At 37.4% G+C, this 19513-nt stretch overlaps 1 protein-coding gene across 8 annotated transcripts in view; it reads right to left on the bottom strand.

The window, feature by feature from the left end:
- Positions 1 to 7985: 7985 nt before the first annotated feature.
- YAP1 (Yes1 associated transcriptional regulator) overlaps positions 7986 to 19513 on the bottom strand; it is a 95706-nt gene continuing 84178 nt past the window's right edge. For all 8 annotated transcript variants that reach the window (XM_062567288.1, XM_062567287.1, XM_062567291.1 and 5 more), the window contains 3 exons: positions 18677 to 18807; positions 12724 to 12836; positions 7986 to 12111 (listed from right to left, as the gene is read on the bottom strand). In XM_062567288.1, the coding sequence (XP_062423272.1) occupies positions 11873 to 12111; positions 12724 to 12836; positions 18677 to 18807 (483 nt within the window). In that variant the 3' untranslated portion in view covers positions 7986 to 11872. The remainder of the gene's footprint in view (positions 12112 to 12723; positions 12837 to 18676; positions 18808 to 19513) is intronic.

Raw genomic sequence — 19513 nt, forward strand, 5'->3', positions numbered from 1 at the left:
TCTGAGCTCACCAAAATGCTGCTCTACCTAATGCAGTGCCAACACCGCTGATCCCAAGTGCCCCATCCATCCCACCCAGAGCCAGGGAGAAGCAGCAATTTCAACTTGTCCCTATTTTAAAATAGAACTATGTGAGGAAAAAATGCTAATAAACTTACAAAGGAAGTGACAAGCTCTTTGATGGTCTCAAGTAGCTTGGCATGCCTGGGCTTGAAATTCCCCTGCTCGCACGTTGCTCGCTGTGCGTTTAGTTCACTGAAGTACGTCTTCAGGGAGGAGCTGTCTCCTGAAAGCTGCAAGATATATTGCTTCCTCTCTCCCTAATCAGCTGTGCAGCAGCACAAATTTAGAAACAAAAGGCAGCGCAGCAGTACCAGCAAATAGGTTTAGAGCACATTAAAACATGTTTTGGAAAAGTCAGAACAGGTCGTGCGTGTCTCCAACTCAGCCAGAACTGGCAGACCCTGAGCAAACTAGTAAATGACTTGCGTGCATTTGGCACCTTTCATCATGAGCAAGCCGGAAGTATTTTACTTAATATGAGTTATCGCCTACCCACCCGTGAAAGAGGCACCTGTGGACTGCATGCTGCACAAGCCAGGTGGTACACAAGCATCTTCAAGAGGCAAGTGAGGACGATCTCCTCTATTCAAAAATGCAGGAGGAATTTGGGTGGGCATAGAATCAGCCAAGCTGAAATTTAGCCAGAAAAAGAGTGTATGAAATAGTCCTTGCTTGGCAGTAAGTACAATGAATTATTTAATGACCCTGAGCCAAATTCAGAGCATTTCATCTTGGTGAAATTATTCCAGAGTCCCAAATAGATCTATATCCCCCAAATTCTCTTTCAAGTCTCCTATAATTTGTTTATTTAAAGGTGGTATTGCAAATAGCGAAAAGTCAGCTACAAGGAAGTCATTTTTCCTCAACAGAGAAAAAAAAAAATATAATAAAGAGAGAGTTTTGAGGTGTAGAGAAAAAAAGAAAAACACCACTCCCTTAGAAGAAATATATGCCAGTAAACAAGTGATGCTGTAAGTCTGCAGGCCATAATTTTTTACCACACCGCACTGCACTGGAGAATGTACAAAAGACTGTTCCATTACAAAAGACCACACACTTCTTATGCTGGATTTTTTCCCCTCTTACCCAGTTTGATGCTTTTGTTTTTGCCAAGATTGGTATCTAGGCTAAGCTTCAAGCTCATCAGTATTTCCCTTAGTTTCAGCCAAAAATACATCTTTTTCCACAAAGGCTGGATGATTTTCAAGATGATTTTACTTCTCTGCAGGAGGTTTTTCTCCTACTAAGTGGGAACTGTGCTCAATCTTTCGTATCTTGGCCACACTCAAACTCTTCTAGCTCAGTTAATTCACAGACAAATTGAACACATGCAGTACATTTACTCAGAAGACAGATAGCACTAAAGTGCCCTTTTCCACACTGGAAACATTTTGTCCAGTTTAGTAAAGCGGTCAAACTTAATTAAAGTATGTAAGTATTTCCAATAGAAGAAAAGAGCAGGTACTAAAAGACTTCTTAAGCAGAGAAAGGACCAACAGATGGAAACCAAAACTGGACAAATGTAAACAGCAAGTAAGGTTTTTTCCATTTTTAAACGGTCAGGGTGAATAATCATTGGAACAAATTACCAAAGGAAGTGGTAGATCTTGGTAGATCCCCATTCTTGACACGTGAGTCAAAGCTGCCTGTTTCTGAAGTGTTTACCTTAGCTAGAGACAGAAACATCAGGGGTTACTGGTCGAAATGTGGACATAGAACGGGTCCACTGATCTTCAACTTTATGAACCCAAGTTTTCCAGCTCAGTGCTTAAACTCCAGCAACAGCCCACAATTCTTTGAAAATATGAATGGAAGGGAAACTCAGGGGTCATCTGGACAAGCCACCTACTACAAGGCAGGTTCAGCTCTATCTTATTTCTGAGAGCCATTTGTCTAGCTTGTTCTTTGAAACCTCTCCTGATGGAGATACTAAAACCCCTACAGGCACTACAACTGATTGCACCCCTAACCTTAAAGGTTTTCCTAATCTTAGTTTATCTTAAAAGTGAGCTTTTCTCTACATAACTGTCCCAACTACTCCAAACTTCTCCTCTTTCATTTTCTCCTTGACTTCTGATCATCATCATTACTCTTCCCTGACTCATCTTCTGTAGGTCCACAACTTTCTTGAAATGTTATGTCCAAAAAGTGCACCAGCAGTCCAGCTGCTCACTAATACTAGCTAGGGCAGATTGGTTTTTTGTCTATTTTTGGTTATATTCATGTTTGTGTACCTCATGAGAGCATATGCATTTTTATAACAAAAATAGAGAAATCAGTCAATTTTGTGCTGTTCTCTTGAATCACAAAAACAATTTCACCTTCTGAGCCACCAGTTCTCCATCTTCTATTCCTCTTAACCGAGCATCTCTGAATACATACTCATCTCTCTGTCCTTACTGGTTTACCTCCCTTTTGTCCAGTCACTTCCCAGTCTTGTCTTTTAGCATGCTCAAAGCACCTGTAGTTTTTGTGCAGTATTTCTAAACACAGTTCAGAAATTACTCAAAAGTATTTATATATATATATATATATATATATATATATATATATATATATATATATATATATATATATATACACACACATAGAACAAAATTTCCTATTGAGATATCAGAGCATTTGAATAACAAGGTAAGTATATCATACATTTTTAACAGTTGACTCAAAGGGGAAAAAAGAGGAGCTGAAAGAGTAGCCATGAAAGTCAGTGGCAGAATCAGCTAAAGCACTCAGTTTGTCTATTATGGGATACAAAAATCTCTTCTTTGTTCCAGTAGCAGACTAGATCCTATGCAAGCACAGCACCCAGCCCAAAGGGCAGATACAAAACATAAGGGCAAAGCTTCTGACTCAAAATGCACATTGGATCAGCTTCAAATCCCTAGACATCAGCTTGTCCTGTTATATTCCAGTGCTACTGTTCCACCAAAAAGTGTTTAATAAGAGTTGTGGCACAGAAATAGTTATACTCAAGCATGGAATAAATCCACATGTTAATACATTTTAAAATAGTCTAGGCCCACACATGAAGACAGCTTAAATCTTCAAAAACAAAAGAAACCTCAGCAACTGTCATGGGATCTTGGGGATAGGGAAGTAATCCAAAAACATCTTAATGTCTGTTTAAAAGGAATAACTCAAGCAAGTAGTGGAGTATGTGCTGTGTGCCAGTGGAACACAAAGCTCGGCTGCATCAGGCACCCATTAGAGGTTTAATCCCTGTTAAGAGTGAACATCTTACTCCGTAGCGTGCTAGTTCTCTGTCTCCTTAGGCACACACGTACGTGTCTGCAAATGTGTGTGTGTGTGTGTGTGTGTGTGTGTGTGTGTGTGTGTGTGCTTGTGTGCGCACACACATGGCTGTGCAAGTACAGAATGTGCATACACTGAGATGCACAGCCTGGATCACGCATTGGACTCGAAGGTAATCTACAGGGTCAGACAAATCTGAAATCAACTTCCCTTTATCACACTGCCACAGCATAAACACAACGGGGTGTACGATATCAGAGGGAAAGGGCTAGCAACCCATCTTCTCTTTTTCCTAGGTGCCTTTAAGTACCAAATAGCTAAACTAACTTGCATATGGGGCACTGTGGCTATTTTAGATTGGTTTCTTGAGAGGTTCTATAGCTGAATAGCGTGTGTGTTCATGCTCCCTCCCATTATTTATTTCCTTTTTAATTATGGTTGAAAGGTTCCCAAATAGCACCTCAAATCCTGAAGATTTGAATATAAGCAAGTCAAAGAGACTTCATAATCAGGATGACACTCTAATTACTTTTTTCCTTATGAATGAGACCAAACATCATAATGCTCATGAAAACATGAATTGCCTTTAGACAGGAAATTAGTGTTATATAAAATATGTGCATGCATGTGTGTGTACAAATGCATGCAGTATTACTCCGTCTGTGTGTATATGTATAATGACTGAAGACTTTTTTCAGCCTTCAAACTCAGAATCAATAGAAGATACTTTTACACCTAAAGATTACTTTAGTTTTGCAGAAAGAAGGCTGGATAAAACTCAGTATGCAAGCTGGATCTGAAGGTTTTGGCTAAATAGCTAAAACCTGAGGACTTAGGCACAAAAATTAATAGAGAATGACAAGCTGGTACATATTAGTCTATTGGTGGTAACTGTATGCTTTTATCAGCAAATACAAGGTAATTCAAGATAATTTTGTCTTGAGTCAGCTCATCTTTCCCACCGGCACACAGGCCAGTGAGAACTATCAGTTGATATACACTTACTTTACAGGAACGTATTTGTGGGTTTATTAGACAGGATAGGATGTGTATCTCACACTTGATGGCAAAAATCATATCCTTATGTCTTGGTGATACCACCCAGTTAAAGACCCCAACAACAGCAGCGATTTAGAATATAGGAGTAGGAAGCACCTAAAAACCACTTTACCTTCAAAGCACTTCGCAAACATTAATTAACATTTCAGTGCTCCCAGGAAACAAGCAAAACCATGCCATCTTGCTTTCCTGTGAAATGGTAAAACACCTTGCCTAAGGCTAAGCAGAAAGTCAGATGTGCCATTACAAGGTGGGAGTCCTGTACTCAACCAGAGCACACCTAACATTGCATTTTAAAAAGCATTTTTAGCCTTTGTTTCATTTGTCACCAATGGACTCGCTTTGATAACATGGCCATCTGTTAAAAGTTAGCAGCACTAAAAATAAAATGCAAACAAATGTGAAACCAGCTCAAATAAAGCAACAAGTCCACTAGATGCCTTCACTTCATTAGAAGCAAGACAGTTCTAAGAGCAACTAAGAATCTCTGCCCTAACACAGCAAGACAGATCTGCTTCCTTCTGATTTTCATGGCCTTCATCAGACTTCACTATTTTATTTCCAGCATGTCCATAAAACAAAATCTGTATGTCACAACAGCAAACTTCACCTGAGAAGAGTTTATAGTTATGACGAACCTGACCTCACCATGGATTTTCACGTAAAACAGTAAGAACAGTTTGCTTTCCAAGCCAGGGCCAGTACAGAGATTAACTCACATGTTGATATTACTACTTGGCTATCAGGTTTTCTAGCATTTTCGCCATGAAGCTGCAAAGAGAAATTTCAGTTTCTCAGTGATCTACTGGTGCACATCCCATCTGGAGAAAAATTATCTTCACAAAGTTACCAAATTTAACTTGTTCAGTGCCCAAAAAGGCTGCGAGTTAAATGCCCGTGGGTCAAGGTCCTTTCTACTTGGATAAGAATCTAGAGAATGCTAAGATTAATGATCTCCTTGTCTCTCTCTGTTTTAAACTGGAACCAGATGCATTTTTCAATACCTATTTTAATAAATGTTTTTGGAGAAGACCTCTGGGCTATTTATCACTGTAAGCTCTGCTTTCTCTGAGCATCACTGTGTGCGCAAAAAGCTGTTTTGATCTTGCAGTTGAGAAATGAAAGATCCTGAAAGGTTGTAACAAGAGCAAAGACCTTTTAAAGAGAATCACACAATTAAGAAAAAAAAAATCACAAAGAGTTTTAAAAATAGTGGTATATAAATCTAAAAGACAGGGCTTTAAAGCAGTTGCTCATCAACTGGGGATGGGGAAAAAAGTGGTGGCAAGGGAGACAAAAAAAAAAAAAAAAAGAAAAAAAGAAAAGAAAAAGAAAAAGAAATCATGCTGCCGCATGGAAGGTTTTAGTTAGTCTAATAGTTGTCAACATCTTTTGTTGACACTAAGCCAGTCACGCAAGCCCCTGTACAGCAAGTGTAAGCCTGTAAAACAGGTTCTACTTCTGTTAATAACTTTTTTGACTAAGCAGATATTCTAGCACCTTGTAGCCAGCAAATCACAGGTTGAAAGTCACTGGTGTAATCAGAAGGCATCTCATAGCTCTTACCATTTGCTCTGAGGTATCACTATTTGAATCATACAACTTCTTTAAAGTGTGGGCTTGGGGTTTTGTCACAGATACGACCAGGATCTCTTTTTAGCCCAAACTATGAGCTTTGAAAGTCCGGAGTTGCAGCTGGACCTCTTGGAGTCACACTGTTCATCAGTGGGTGGCAGATATGAGAAGATTATGCCATCAAGCGAAGGCTGAAAAAGTCTGTCCGTCAAGAAAACTAAGACAACTGTGTTTGTGTGTCTAATGTAATTATGAGTGAAAGACTGAATAAAAATGTCAGCTTTAAAAATCACCATTAGCATCATTTTGAAAGAGTGCTACTTGGGCATGCCTAGCTGGCACAGTGGCACTGGACTGGAGAAGACTCTGTGCTGGCCGAGTCTGCCACTGAGCTCCCAGTAACGAAGAAAGCAAGCTGACCTTTTCTAGGCTCTGGGAAGTTCAACTGGAGTAAGCATTCACCATCACTCAAAGGAACTTGCTTACCAAAAATCTATCCTGTAAGAGTAGCTGCGTAGCATGTTTGGATTCAGACTGCAATTTCTGCTTTATGCTACATACCTTGAAGAGCATGACAGGTGAATACCATTGGGAGGAACGCTTTCCTCCTTTACGGATGAACTGCACGTAGCACTACAGCTCCCAGTCTTGAGCAAAGCCTTTAGGTGTTATAACAAAACTAGTAGATGGCTGATACAATAAATAATTTAGAAATACTAAAGGGAGGAGCTAGAGGAGGAAAAGGCATTCCAGGTGGGAAGTATCCTCCCATTTTGATGGAGCTCTGTTTCGTTATTACATGATTGATAAGTGAGACAGCCTCTCGGGCTACTCTTGCCCGTTCAAGTCTTTTTGTAAAAGGAAAAAAGACAGGAAAACATGATACAATAACCTTGCTCCTCATATTCTTATGCAAGACAGTTTAATATACAAAATTCTATAATCTGACTGACCTTTATTCCCATATAGAGGAGAAGACACCAAGTACTGGGTATGATATGCTGGTACAAAGTTCTGCCCTACATTTTAAAGACAAGTTGATTCTTCCGTTACTGTTGGCTTTACCATTTCATCCAGGTCAGCAAAAAGTTCTTACGTGGCACAGATGCCTTCCTATTTTAATGACATCCAAATAACTTTATTGTTAACAAATGGCGATAAAATGGGACAAGCAGCACATTGTAAGTGTTCTTCAGAAAAATATAAACTATGGAGGAACTGATGTGGTAACTGAAACTGATGTGCCTATGCTGCCTCAGAATGAACCTCCAGAGCTAGAGAAACTAGACACATTGCAGCCTGATCTCAAATAATTATTTGTTAACGATCCAAGGCGATTTTTTTTTTTTTGGACACTCTCCTGTACATTAGCATAGGGAAGACTCAAAGCCTCCTTGGAAGCACACGTTTTCTGGCTTAGTAAAACCAATACTTCTTATTTATAACCAGGTGTTGAAAACATTTAAAAAAGAATTCCCAAGCGAATCTGGAAGACCTGGACCTGATATCCTGCTTTGCTGTAATACAGCCTACTTAGGGCTGCCTCAGAAGGTCACTCATACTTCAACTACTGCAATATGTCACCACCTTATAAATGGCAGATAGTGATATCAGCATACAAAATTGGTGCCTTGTCATGCTTTGGCACTGGCTTTCCACTCCCAGGGGCAAGGTACAATGGGTTGGGTTTAAATTTATAAAGATCTGAATGACTAAACAGAGTTTCTGCCTTTTATTCAAGGGTTCATAGCTGATGGAAGCATAGGGCTCTGAACCTTAACTAAGGAGACACTCAATTTTACAGGGTTGAGGCATTTCAATGCTGAACACTAGCACCTCTGGAACTGCTAAAATGCAAATACTGTAAGACTTCAGCCATCAAGAATTGCACTGCATAAAAAAATAATAATAAAAAAGAATTTCTCTTCCAGAGAAAGTCAACATTAAAGAATTGCACCAAAACTTTTAAACTAAAAGCTTCAGAACATTTTCAAGGTATGTCATTACATATTTCACAATTCATAAGTCAAAACTTGGAAATGAAAATAGCATCTCTTTATTGATAGTCTGCCACAAATCATTGTATAAGCTTGGAGTTAGCCAAAAGTATCTGCCATGTGGGAAGATTCTGAACACTGCAAACATATCTGCAATAAAGTGGATGCTTTCTTATAGTAGGTAACAGATTTTCTGTTACCAGTTTGCAATATACTGCCATATGCAGTAAAAGTTACTTTGCTGTATTAACAGTATTGTTCTACACAAACTACACGAGACTCAAGAGAGTCATTTTCTCTTCAACATTGCAAACGCACTTAAGATGTATACTTTAAAGTTAAGCCTCCACTGACTTCAGTGGGACTCCTCTGTCTTATAGTTAAGCTTGTACACAATGTTTGCAGGACCAGAGTTTATGATTACAAAAACTGCTACACGGGGGTGAGGTGAGAACAGACAAACTAAGACAGGAATTCCAACAACTCAATGCATCCATCTTACTGAAGGAAATCAGTATCTATACATATTATTGAATGTTAAAAACAAACAAAGATGTTTAAGCACAAAGTATATATTTATACCAAATAAAACAACTGAAAAAGTATTACATAAAGAAAAATAATGTAACAGAATGTACTTAAGTACCTAACTTACAGTCATGCTCATATCTAAAAAAGTAACATTGGTAACTAATATATATAATTTTTGTCAAGGGTGCATTTAAGAGTTCTCTAACATATAACATTCTAAATGTGGAGAGTATTTTTTCCAAGATACAAAAAACAAATTACTTTACACAGGCATGCCTGCTAATTTGTATAAAAAACATGCTTGTAAGTGAAAAGGTCACTTTAGTACTAATTTATCAGAGGTGTGAAAGCTATGTCGTGTTAATCATGTTGAAATTGTCTCTTCTCCTTTTGCATTGGTGAGCGCCAACACTGAATGGTACAATATTTGATCCATATGGTTTACTGACACTGCAACCTGTTTCCAAGCAGTAGCCCTGCCCAGATGTTGAACAGCACAGTACTGTACAGCTCCATCTGTCTTCTGCATGTAGTGTATTTATAACTAAAAGCTATTACAATTATTACAATGATTTGTTTCAATATATACATCAGTATAAAATACTACCCAAAACACTTTCGCATTTCAAACAATTTTAACCACTTCATCAAACAATGCATTTGCAGAAAACAAACAAAAAAAATCCAAATTAATGTCGATTGCCAACAATACAGCATCTCTATGGTATGTTTCCTAACAAAAGAACGGAAATGTATTAAAATCAATTAAAATAAGTATCACAAAACTGAATTACTGTTAGAGCAGTTCAAGGATTCCCAGTTTGTCAGTATCTACCCTAAGCAGTGCTACCCAAATACAGTATAAGCCATTTAGTGTTTCTACAATGAGAAGAAAACATTCAAATATTAAAGCTGTGACAAACACACAAAAGCAAGGAAATAAAATTTGTTCTATACTCATCTTTATTGTACCTTGGTACAGCATGTCAGTTTGCACTCAGTGCATTATGTGCTATTATACCTAGATACAGCTGGGGAAGACGACTGAAATGGACACAATTCTGAATTTCCTTGCTGTTGTGGTTTTATGTCAGACCATTCAAGTTATATTTAACAGCTTAGTGTCATTTTTTTCCTGAAGGGAAGAAGAGGGAATTCATAATGAAACTGTAAAAACGCTACTAAAATCCCTATCTTGGACACAATATACTGCTTTAAGAGCTACCGTGTCATTGCACAATATAAGTGGCCTATTAATCACTGAATTACTGGTGTAGCAGAACATATTTGTCATTGTGGATGTGTTTTGATTACTGGTGTTTAAAAACCTGCCTGTATTCTAGTACAAGCCACAGACAGTTTTGCTTATTTCAAATACTAAAATACTTATGTAAAGTAGTAACTGTACATACAGAGTGGCAAATTTCAAATCTCTGCTTCTGCTGCTTCAGTTTTTAATAAGAGACTCTTATTTCCATTTTTAATGCCTTATTCTAAAACATATCTGTCTCTGAAGCACAAAAAATTTTCAAGTTATAGTAATGGGTTATTTTTTGTTTTACTGATTCCTAAATTGAAAAATAAACAATTCCTTTAAAAAAAATCCCCCCCCCCTTCTCTGAAGAAGTCCCTGCTAGCTGAGATTTTTCCAAAACCAAGCTTCACACTTTCACACAATATCTTTACAGCCTTGTTAAACACCCTTGAAAATAAGGGCTCATGCTGGGAATGGTGACAGGCCCTTAATTATAGAGGTGCTAACCGGTGACACCATTTTTCATCAGAAAAAAAATAAAAAACTCACAAAACTTCTTAGCTTATATTGAAAGTTTGATTCATGCTCATTTTGTTCATTTAAAAATACTCTTTGGAAATGGTGTCAGCTCCTGCAGACAACTTAGTGATACATCTTTTCCTGTTAAAATAAAGATAACTCATATTCACCTCTACCCCATGCTAAGCTCTACTACTAATATACATGTCATTACCTGCTCATGTCACCATCTAACACATATCTTTGCAGTCTTCTACATATACTGCCCAGGGCTTATTTTTCACCAAACAGAACTTGATAACTATTTTACTGAAGAGTTTGAATGAGCATTTTTTAAAAAGTGTTCCATCCTTGTCACTGCAATGCAGAGTGAAAGTAATAGTTTAAACTATTTTTCCATGCCATGAAACTTAAGAGAAGCTTTCAGTAAGGTTTTCTTCCATGAAGGATTTTAAAATCTAAATTCACTTAGGTATCAAAACTGAAATCAAGAAGAGAGATTAGATGCATCTGTCATTTTAAAACAATTTCTGCTACTTCAAAATGCATTTAAAAATTGTACATACCATACTAAGGATCCTAAGTTTTATACTGCTGCAATCAGATTCTAATTCAAAATTCTTGCAAATAAACATGAAAAATAAGCCACTGGTCATGAATTCTAATGATTACATTCAAAGCTAGCCTTTAAAAAATAAAAATGTTACAGGCAAAACATACTGTTTTATGTACTCACTAGCTTATTAGGCTACAATAGGCATGTTTTAGGTATAAAAAAGTAGACAATTCAAATTTAAATAAGACTGTGTGAAATCAGAAAAAAACCCTTAGATTTCACTATTAAAAAAAGGAACACCTATAATTACTTCCCATCCTACAGCTACAGTTAAAATAACTAACAAAAATAATCGAACTATTTCTGACAAACAAAAGTTAGGCTAGAATACGTGGCAACAATCAAAGTTCATATATGTTTCTATGTAAAATGACTCATGATTTACTATAACATAAAATATGACACACACAAGAGCACTTTGTGACTAATGAAAGAGCTATTAGTAGAAACACTTAATGTCAAACAGTCTTCAGCCCTCCTTTAAGTCATATTTCCAAATCAATATTGACTTCTTTTGACCAGATATATCATTTTTGGCTTGTCACCCCAGTAATGTCATGTTTTACCACTTGCCACAGGCAGCAGGAGACAACTAGCTGAGCAAACTACAAGCAGTGACATGCAGAAATTAACTCGCAAAAATCTGAGTACTTAGATAAAATAATATGCAAGCGCACACTAGGACAAAAGGAATGGCATTCGTCATCCAAATAGGCTCATCATCCCTCCCCACCCCCCTTGAACAGTAGTTGCAACAGCAATAGAGAAAGATCAAGAAGATGTCTGTTCTTCAGAGTCAACTGTGGAAAAAAGTCAGCAATATATAACAGCAGCGATGGACAAGGAAGAGCAAAACGAAAGAATCTTGTTGAATATTTGTTCATTTACTTTTTCTGAACACAAGCCAAAGTGTGCCACACTGGCTTGTTCTGAACTTCAGATACAGGTGTCCTATTCTCCTTAGATCCTTCACAGATTTAGAATTCAGTCTCCCTGAGGCCTCTATAACCAAGTAAGAAAACTCTCTTTATCTAGCTTGGTGGCTGCCAAGACAGATTCCATGTCATTAAGGATGTCAGAGCTCAAAGCCTCTTGCAGACTTGGCATCAGTTCTTCTCCTTCTATATTCATCCCATCTCCTTCCAGTGTCCCAAGGTCCACATTCGTCCCTGGAATGGCTTCAAGGTAGTCTGGGAAACGGTTCTGATGGGATGGTATGTTACTTTGGCTGATGCTGTCACCTAGTCATAACACAAAGTAAAATGGATATTAAACACATTGGGAGTACCAAACCTGTAATCTACCAGGGCAAATAGTTAAAAAATAAATAAATAAATAAATAATCCTGTCTCTCTCACATCATACAAGCAATCGGATTCACAGAAGTCTATCCCAAATATCGAAGATGACTTGACTGCAGAGGCACAAAGAACATGTCTTTATTTCAACTTCTTCCATTTACTGACTCTAATCTCTATTAATCCTTGATGTTATTTATCTTTTTTGGTTATTTTTATATTTAAAAGGAAAAGACAACATTGATGAGTCCTGTGTCGTTTTGAAGCAATATTACATATCAGTACTGGATAAGGTAGCGAACAAATGAACATTCAAATTCCATGTAGCTACAGAAGTGATATTATTTATGAACCCCCCCGAATAGAATTTAATACACATATATTCGTCACAAATCCAATTATAACATTTCTGTTATAAAAACAGAAGAAGGTAAAACAATGGGAGGAGTACTACCACTTCTCAGAATTGCCTGTTTTCATTGCAAAGGGGCTGAGCATTCAATGGACACAAACATTTTTGGAAAACATGCATTAAGAATGTAAACAAAAACAAACCTGTATCCATCTCATCAACACTGTTCAGAAAGTCATCGGGGGTTCTGGGTACACTATAACTGCTCATGCTAAGTCCACTGTCTGTGCTTTCATCTCTGGAGTGGTATGTTCCACTATAACAGAAGAAAAGCAGCAAAAAATGAGGGTAGAGTATTGAGGAAAAAAAGAGTAAGTTAAAATGATTAGACATATGTTTTAGAAGAAATTTGAGGGCTTTGATGGCATTGCTATCACAAGAAATGCTGTATTCTAATTAAAAGCTGAAGCCTTTGTCTGTGTGAGACACTTGTTTTTTTTATGCAGGCTTTTTCCAACTAAGACCATATTATTTAAGTTCAATTTAACTTGATGAGAACATACTTAAGCAGCTTTAAAAAGTGCCTACCAAAGCTTTGCATTATTTTAAAATCAGTTTCACATAAACCCACAGCTAAAAACTGTTACAAATATATTACAAATAGTCCCTAATGATTATAAAACTTCATAATGGTGTAGCATTTCACACTTTTATACAGATAAAAAAAATATGCATGTTAATGTCCTGTTACTTAATCATCCACTAAAATGTATTTTTAGTTCTCTGCTGTTATAAATAGGAGTTAAGAGTTGGAACTACTTTAGCAGTTCTTCAATTGCTTCCCACTGTTGCATTACTACTCGTTCAGCTTTACATGTCATGGCAAGAGAGCCCCAATATAAATCAAATACTGGTACAGAAGCCATCCTGTAAACAAACTCTGCTCTGAATGGTCTTGTTGACAGAACAGTTAACAAAAAGGATGGTAAGAGGCTTTATATACATTAGCTTTCATTATTGCCATCTCTACCACTGGAACAAGCAAAACCAAGACCACCACAGTGGGAAATTTAGAAGACCCCTCCAGCCAACAAAAAGCAAGCCAGCCAAATGACCAACAGCAACCAGTGCACTGGGGGGAATCCCATTTCTAGCTGACTTCCTTATAAGTTAGATGAACTATTTCTCTACAAGTAGAGCAATAACAACAAAAAAAATGCAAGACTGCAAGTCATTATCTTGACTAATTATTTTCAAAATCCTTTTTTTAAATTACTTGTTACACAAACAAGACAGATAGGCACAAGTCTGCAAGTCTTATGCTCCGATAGCCAAAGATGAGAGCAATCACATTGGACAAAATGGTTCTTAGCATAAGCAGCTGCATAAACACTACCTTATCTCCCCTCTCCCCCCACAACTACTATTAGCAAGCTTCACAATGCATTTTCAAATCTATTTCTTCAGTTACGGGAGCATTCACTGAGAATCCTTATCATTTTCCATCTTGAACATGAAATGAAGTTCAGTTTCATGTACAGCTCAAATTAGCACCTGAAGATACACTGATCCTTCTTGTAATGTGCTCATGATATGTATAACCATAAACCTTGTGTTAAGTATAAAGAATCAAACACAAGACAGCTGAACAGCTGTTCAACACTGGATGCAAGTAAAATGCCATCAAACCATGAATACATAGATCAGATTTCACAAGGTCATTTTTGCATAGTATCACTGCACATTTGATAACCACCCAGTATATTATACCTTTTTTTCTTAATTCTGCAGAAGTCATATTCAACAAAGTAACTATTAAAAACTTCTGTTAAAAATGCTCTTTCACTTTCTGAGGTGAAATGCTAAAACCAGAACTGGAACTGAGATGTCAGTCTAGCTGAGGTTTTTTGGCTGCTGCTATCACACTTCAAATGGCCGATACTTCTCTTTCTTCAAATCACTCCTTAACACACACTTACTTCCTCTGCCCTTCAACATAAGATACCTTCATTTAACAGTCACACCACCCAAAGTCATTGCATGCAACTTAACAGCATTATCCAAGTTAGAGTCAATGCTTCTTAAAGAAAAGCTTGTTAAAAATTATGCATATACAAAAGAAAAAAAAAAGCACAATTTAGAATTTAAACAGAGTATTATCACTACTACCAATATACAATAGACAGAAATATATAAACAGAGTGGTAAATCAGAAGGTGAAACAGCCTAATAAGGATCACACTGCTGAATGCCCCATTTTAAAAATACAATATACCACAAATCATAAATACTAAAGACACGGGCAAAAGATTTACTGGATAAATTAAGATACCACTGTACATCTTCTCAAACTGCTCTAAACCAGCATGGTTTCCTGATACTCTTTGGATGTTCTTTTTACATAAGCAGTGGAAAATATTCAAACTACTTCAACTCTGGATCCAGCTTTGGCACCCAAAATTAGAAAGACTGTTTCATCAGGGAATTTATGTAGTTTATAAAGAGAGGAGCATTGCTGGAGGTCTGAAATTTAGTGTAAGGGACACTGAGGAGATCTCTGGGGCAAAACTATTGCACTGTTTTATCTGGTACAGAGACAGCTACTCATATCCACAAATGTCCTTTTAGAAGTCCCCTTTCCATTAGCAATATGCAATAAAATGCAGTGATATACAGAATATTATCTGGAAGAGGACAATGCTCAAAGCAAAATGCATATTGAACTGAAGTCAGACACAGATTTTCAGGATTTTGTTTGGGGTAAGATCTACCAAAAAAAAGGCATGGTTAACCATTTGCAACTGGGCAAATTGTAACTGCGCTTTACAGTAAATAGCCCTTGCTAATTATCAATCAAGTAAAAAACTTGAATTTGTCCCTTTGGCTTTCTCTTCATTTCTAACTCACAGAATCACGCAGCAGTTCAGGCTGGAAGGGATCTTCAGAGATATCTACTCCAACACCCCTGCTCAAGCAGGTCACCTAGAGCACACTGCCCAGGATTGTGTCCAGATGGCTTCTGACTGTTTCCAAGGATAGAGACGCCTCAAATTCTCTAGGCAACCTGTTATAGGGATCAATCACTGTCACACTTAAGTTTTTCCTTATATTCAGACAGAACTTCCTGTAAGGTCACCCCTCAGTCTTTTCTCTTCCAGGCTGAATACTCCCAGTTCTCTCAGCCTTTCCTCTCATGAGAGATGCTCCAGTCCCTTCATCACCTTAGTAGCTCCTCACTGGACTCGCTCCAGTAGCGCCACGTCTCTCCTGTATTGGAGACCTCAGAACTGGACACAGTATTCCAGGTGTGGCCTCACCAGGGCTGAATAGAGGCAAAAGATTACCTCCCTCAACTTGTTGGCAATATTCTTCCTAACGCATTTCAGGACACCACTGATCTTCTTGGCCACAGGCGCACGTTGCTGGCTTACGGTCAAACTGTCCACCAGGATTCTCAGGTCCTTCTCATAGCTGCTTTCCAGTAAGTCAGTCCCCAGCCTGTACTTGTGCATGGGGTTGTTTCTCCCTAGGTGTAGGGATCTGCACTTGCCTTTCTTGAACTTCATGAGGTTCCTCTCTGCTCATCTCTCTAGTCTGTCAAGGTCTCTGTGAACGGCAGCACAGCCCACTGGTGTGTCAGCCACTCCTCCTCATTTTGTATCATCAAACTTGCTGAGGGTGTACTCTGTCCCATTTTCCAGGTCACTGATAAATAGGTTGAACAGGACTGGACCCAGTATTGACTCCTAGGGTACCCCACTTGCTGGTGTCAGGCATCTAGCTAGATTTTGTGCCACTGATCATAATCCTCTGAGCTCTGCCATTCAGCCAGTGAGCCAATACACCTCACTGTCTGCTCATCTAGCCCGTAGCTAAAGATTCATCATTTTACATTTTGTGTGTATAGACACAACACAGAGAAATTACATTAGCCCACTTCTAGAATATTTGGCATGTGAGTGAATACAGTGGCACCTGAAACCAAAAGCTGCATTTCTTTCTCATCAAAAAACAAGTTTTGAAGATGTAGGGATACTACATCATTTAAAAGCACATCATGAAATACAATCACATACCGTGTGATGCCAAAAGCTATCCAGAAATTCAAGCTAGTACATTACTCCACACATCAAGGCTGTCCTATTCTCTCTACAGAGGCTCCTTTCAGGTGAACAGGTCAGTTTTAAGATCCCTTGTCCCTTCTGTTCCTTGGTAGAAGGTCAGCATGGGTAAGGATCACACAAGACTCCAGAGTAGATTCCATGGAGAACACTCTCCCTCTAACAAAAATGAGGTCTTCAAATCAGATTTGTCTGTGTAGGAGATAACCTTCCTGAAGGACAAACCCCAAACTTTGAAACAGTAATTACTTCCTTTGGGAGTTTAATCACATACACCACTATCTTCTTCTCAAAAGGCAAGGTCTACTTGTTGATTTGGCTTTCTCTGATACATACAAAGCACTGGGTACCTTGAGAAAGAACCTTTCTCTGTCCCCCAAAACATTAGCATATGCAACAATTTTGTCTGTGTCGGGAGAGAAAGAATCTACTTGTTACAGATGTTATTTACATCACCTGAACTACTAGAACGACTAGACTCCATTGGCAAGAGAGTACAAGATCATATCCTCTGCCTTGACTGAATTTTACTTGTTTTGAGAATTAGAATGAGGATAGAGCATAAAGACAGATGGAGAAGTCTCCTGGAAAAGGCAGAAAATTAAGCAAAGGTAAGCTAAACTGACAAAATACCAGCAACTGGAAAGGTTACATACACTGAAAGTACATCCTTAGGGATGAAAAACCTAAATGTGAGAGAGAGCAATACTCAAGTTATTTAAAAAAAAACACAGGAAGTGATTTCACAATTGCACAAAAGGTAGTAAAAGACAGTAACAGTTCTGACTATCTAAAATTACGACAGGTATCTAAGCTTGCCCAATTGTAAAATCACGCAAACTCTAAAATCATGTGGACCTCTTACCTTACAAGTAGGTTTCAAACCATATTGATAGCAAAAATCATGAAAATTATGACTTACATGTAAGGACAATGAAGAATCTTAAGTCTTTTTCATGAATATAATAATGTACCATCAAAGAAAAGGATGAATATATTGTTATAATTCCTGGGCACTAACAACAGGCATCCTAAAGCCAGGCTAACATTTCAAGGTAATACAGGAAAGTAATGCAGAACTCTGGTCTGAATATATAATTTCTCTCTCTTACATAAGGGGTTATTGAGTTGTTATCAGTTTAGAGTGCTGACACAATAGTTCGATGAACTACTACAAAATTAACTACTTTAACACCACCACCACCACCTCCAAAAGAATCCCTTAAAGTGACTGAATTTCAACTGCTTTATACTCTGGAGTAGATTTTAATTCCCTTAATTAAAAAAAAATACACGGTTCATAGATTTGATGCTTTTATCAATTTGATCTTTGTCTTTTTTCCAGTTGCTACACAGAAAATATGGATGTGACCTATCTCAAGCTGCAGCAGTTTGTCCAAAATTGAAATAGTTACTGTGAACCATTTGCAAGCTGTTATTACAACAGTATTTCCAACAAAACAAACACTCCTTAAGGAAAAAGTTACTCAAATAACATGAGTCTATATTGTAAGAATTGTAACTCTTGAATTAAGAGAAGTACTTTAAATAATACAGCATTTAAAAGAAAACATGCTACTATTTGCAGACCTAACATTAGCTTAGCAATATTTTGACTATGTTAAATACCTGAAGTAAAGGGGAGGGGTGAAGGCAGACACTTTACAATGAACCTCAAGGTGTAGTTCTGAATGTGCCTCACAGTTCGTTTGATCTCATAGCAAGCTATTCACAAATTCTTCTGAGTCAGTAATTTGAAATGACTGTTAGTCAACAGATTATGCATAGGCAAACATTATGCAGAGCAAACATGTTATGACTTTGAATAAAAAACTTTCCTACAAGCCTGAACAGACTACTTCCTCCCACAGGAGACAGCTTTTAATCCTCAACTTTTACTAGACTTGCCATTTAAGGAAAGATTCATTTACAGCTGTGGCTTTTGGCACAGACAGATGTTCAAAATAAACTATTACATGTACTGAACAGAATCTTAAATCAATTTTTTTCCCCTCCTGTAGCTACTCCTACAAACCTGTTAAGAAAGGGATCAGAACTATTTGTAGTCATTGTTCTCAGTTCCTGAGACATTCCAGGAGATGACACGGGATTTTGAGAACCACCATCTTGTTCCATTGTTGGAAGCTGGCTACGGAGAGCCAATTCCTAAAAATGGGAGAGGAGGGAAAAAAAAAAAAAAAAAAAAAAAAAAAAAGATCATGTTAGACACTCAAATGCACTTTTCAAATACACAAAATGTGACATTATAGGGTAATTGATGCTTTGTTGTTTCCAGTTACCAAATTTAAAGAGAAATAAGTTTCTGAAGACAAAGTAAGAATTTTCACTGACTTCAGTGAAAAAAAGTTCATCCTGTCATGCCTAGTATTACTTCACTGTAAATATGTATATAAGTATTTTTATGTTTACATACATATGTTCCAGTTTACTTTACTTTTGCTAAGTCTTTTCTTAAGGTCAAAAAGAGAGCTGTCAATACTTTCTGACCCCTAAGATATAGCTGACTGTCTCTTTTTTCCCCATTCCTTATAGAGTCTGATTAGTTCTGATTTCCTGCTTATTCATTCAGCAAAGTTTAAGAGTCCTTCCTTAAAAGCTCCTGTTCAATCCTCCTTTTCTGAGGTAAGCATTTTGACATTTCTGATTGATTAAATCAGTGATTTCTTCCATCTACAAATCTTTAAAATCTTCAAATCCATAGCAATTTCTTAGGAAAACTAAGAGAGCCTGCCCTTTTGAAGTTAAGAATCTCAGACTACACATATATTTTTTATTTATCTTACTGTGAAACAAATAGAAGCAATGTATAACCATTTGATTCATGAATATAAAAATTTTACCATCACTTTTT

Source organism: Rhea pennata, chromosome 1, assembly GCF_028389875.1.
Source record: "Rhea pennata isolate bPtePen1 chromosome 1, bPtePen1.pri, whole genome shotgun sequence".
Classification (NCBI taxonomy): Eukaryota; Metazoa; Chordata; class Aves; order Rheiformes; family Rheidae; genus Rhea; species Rhea pennata.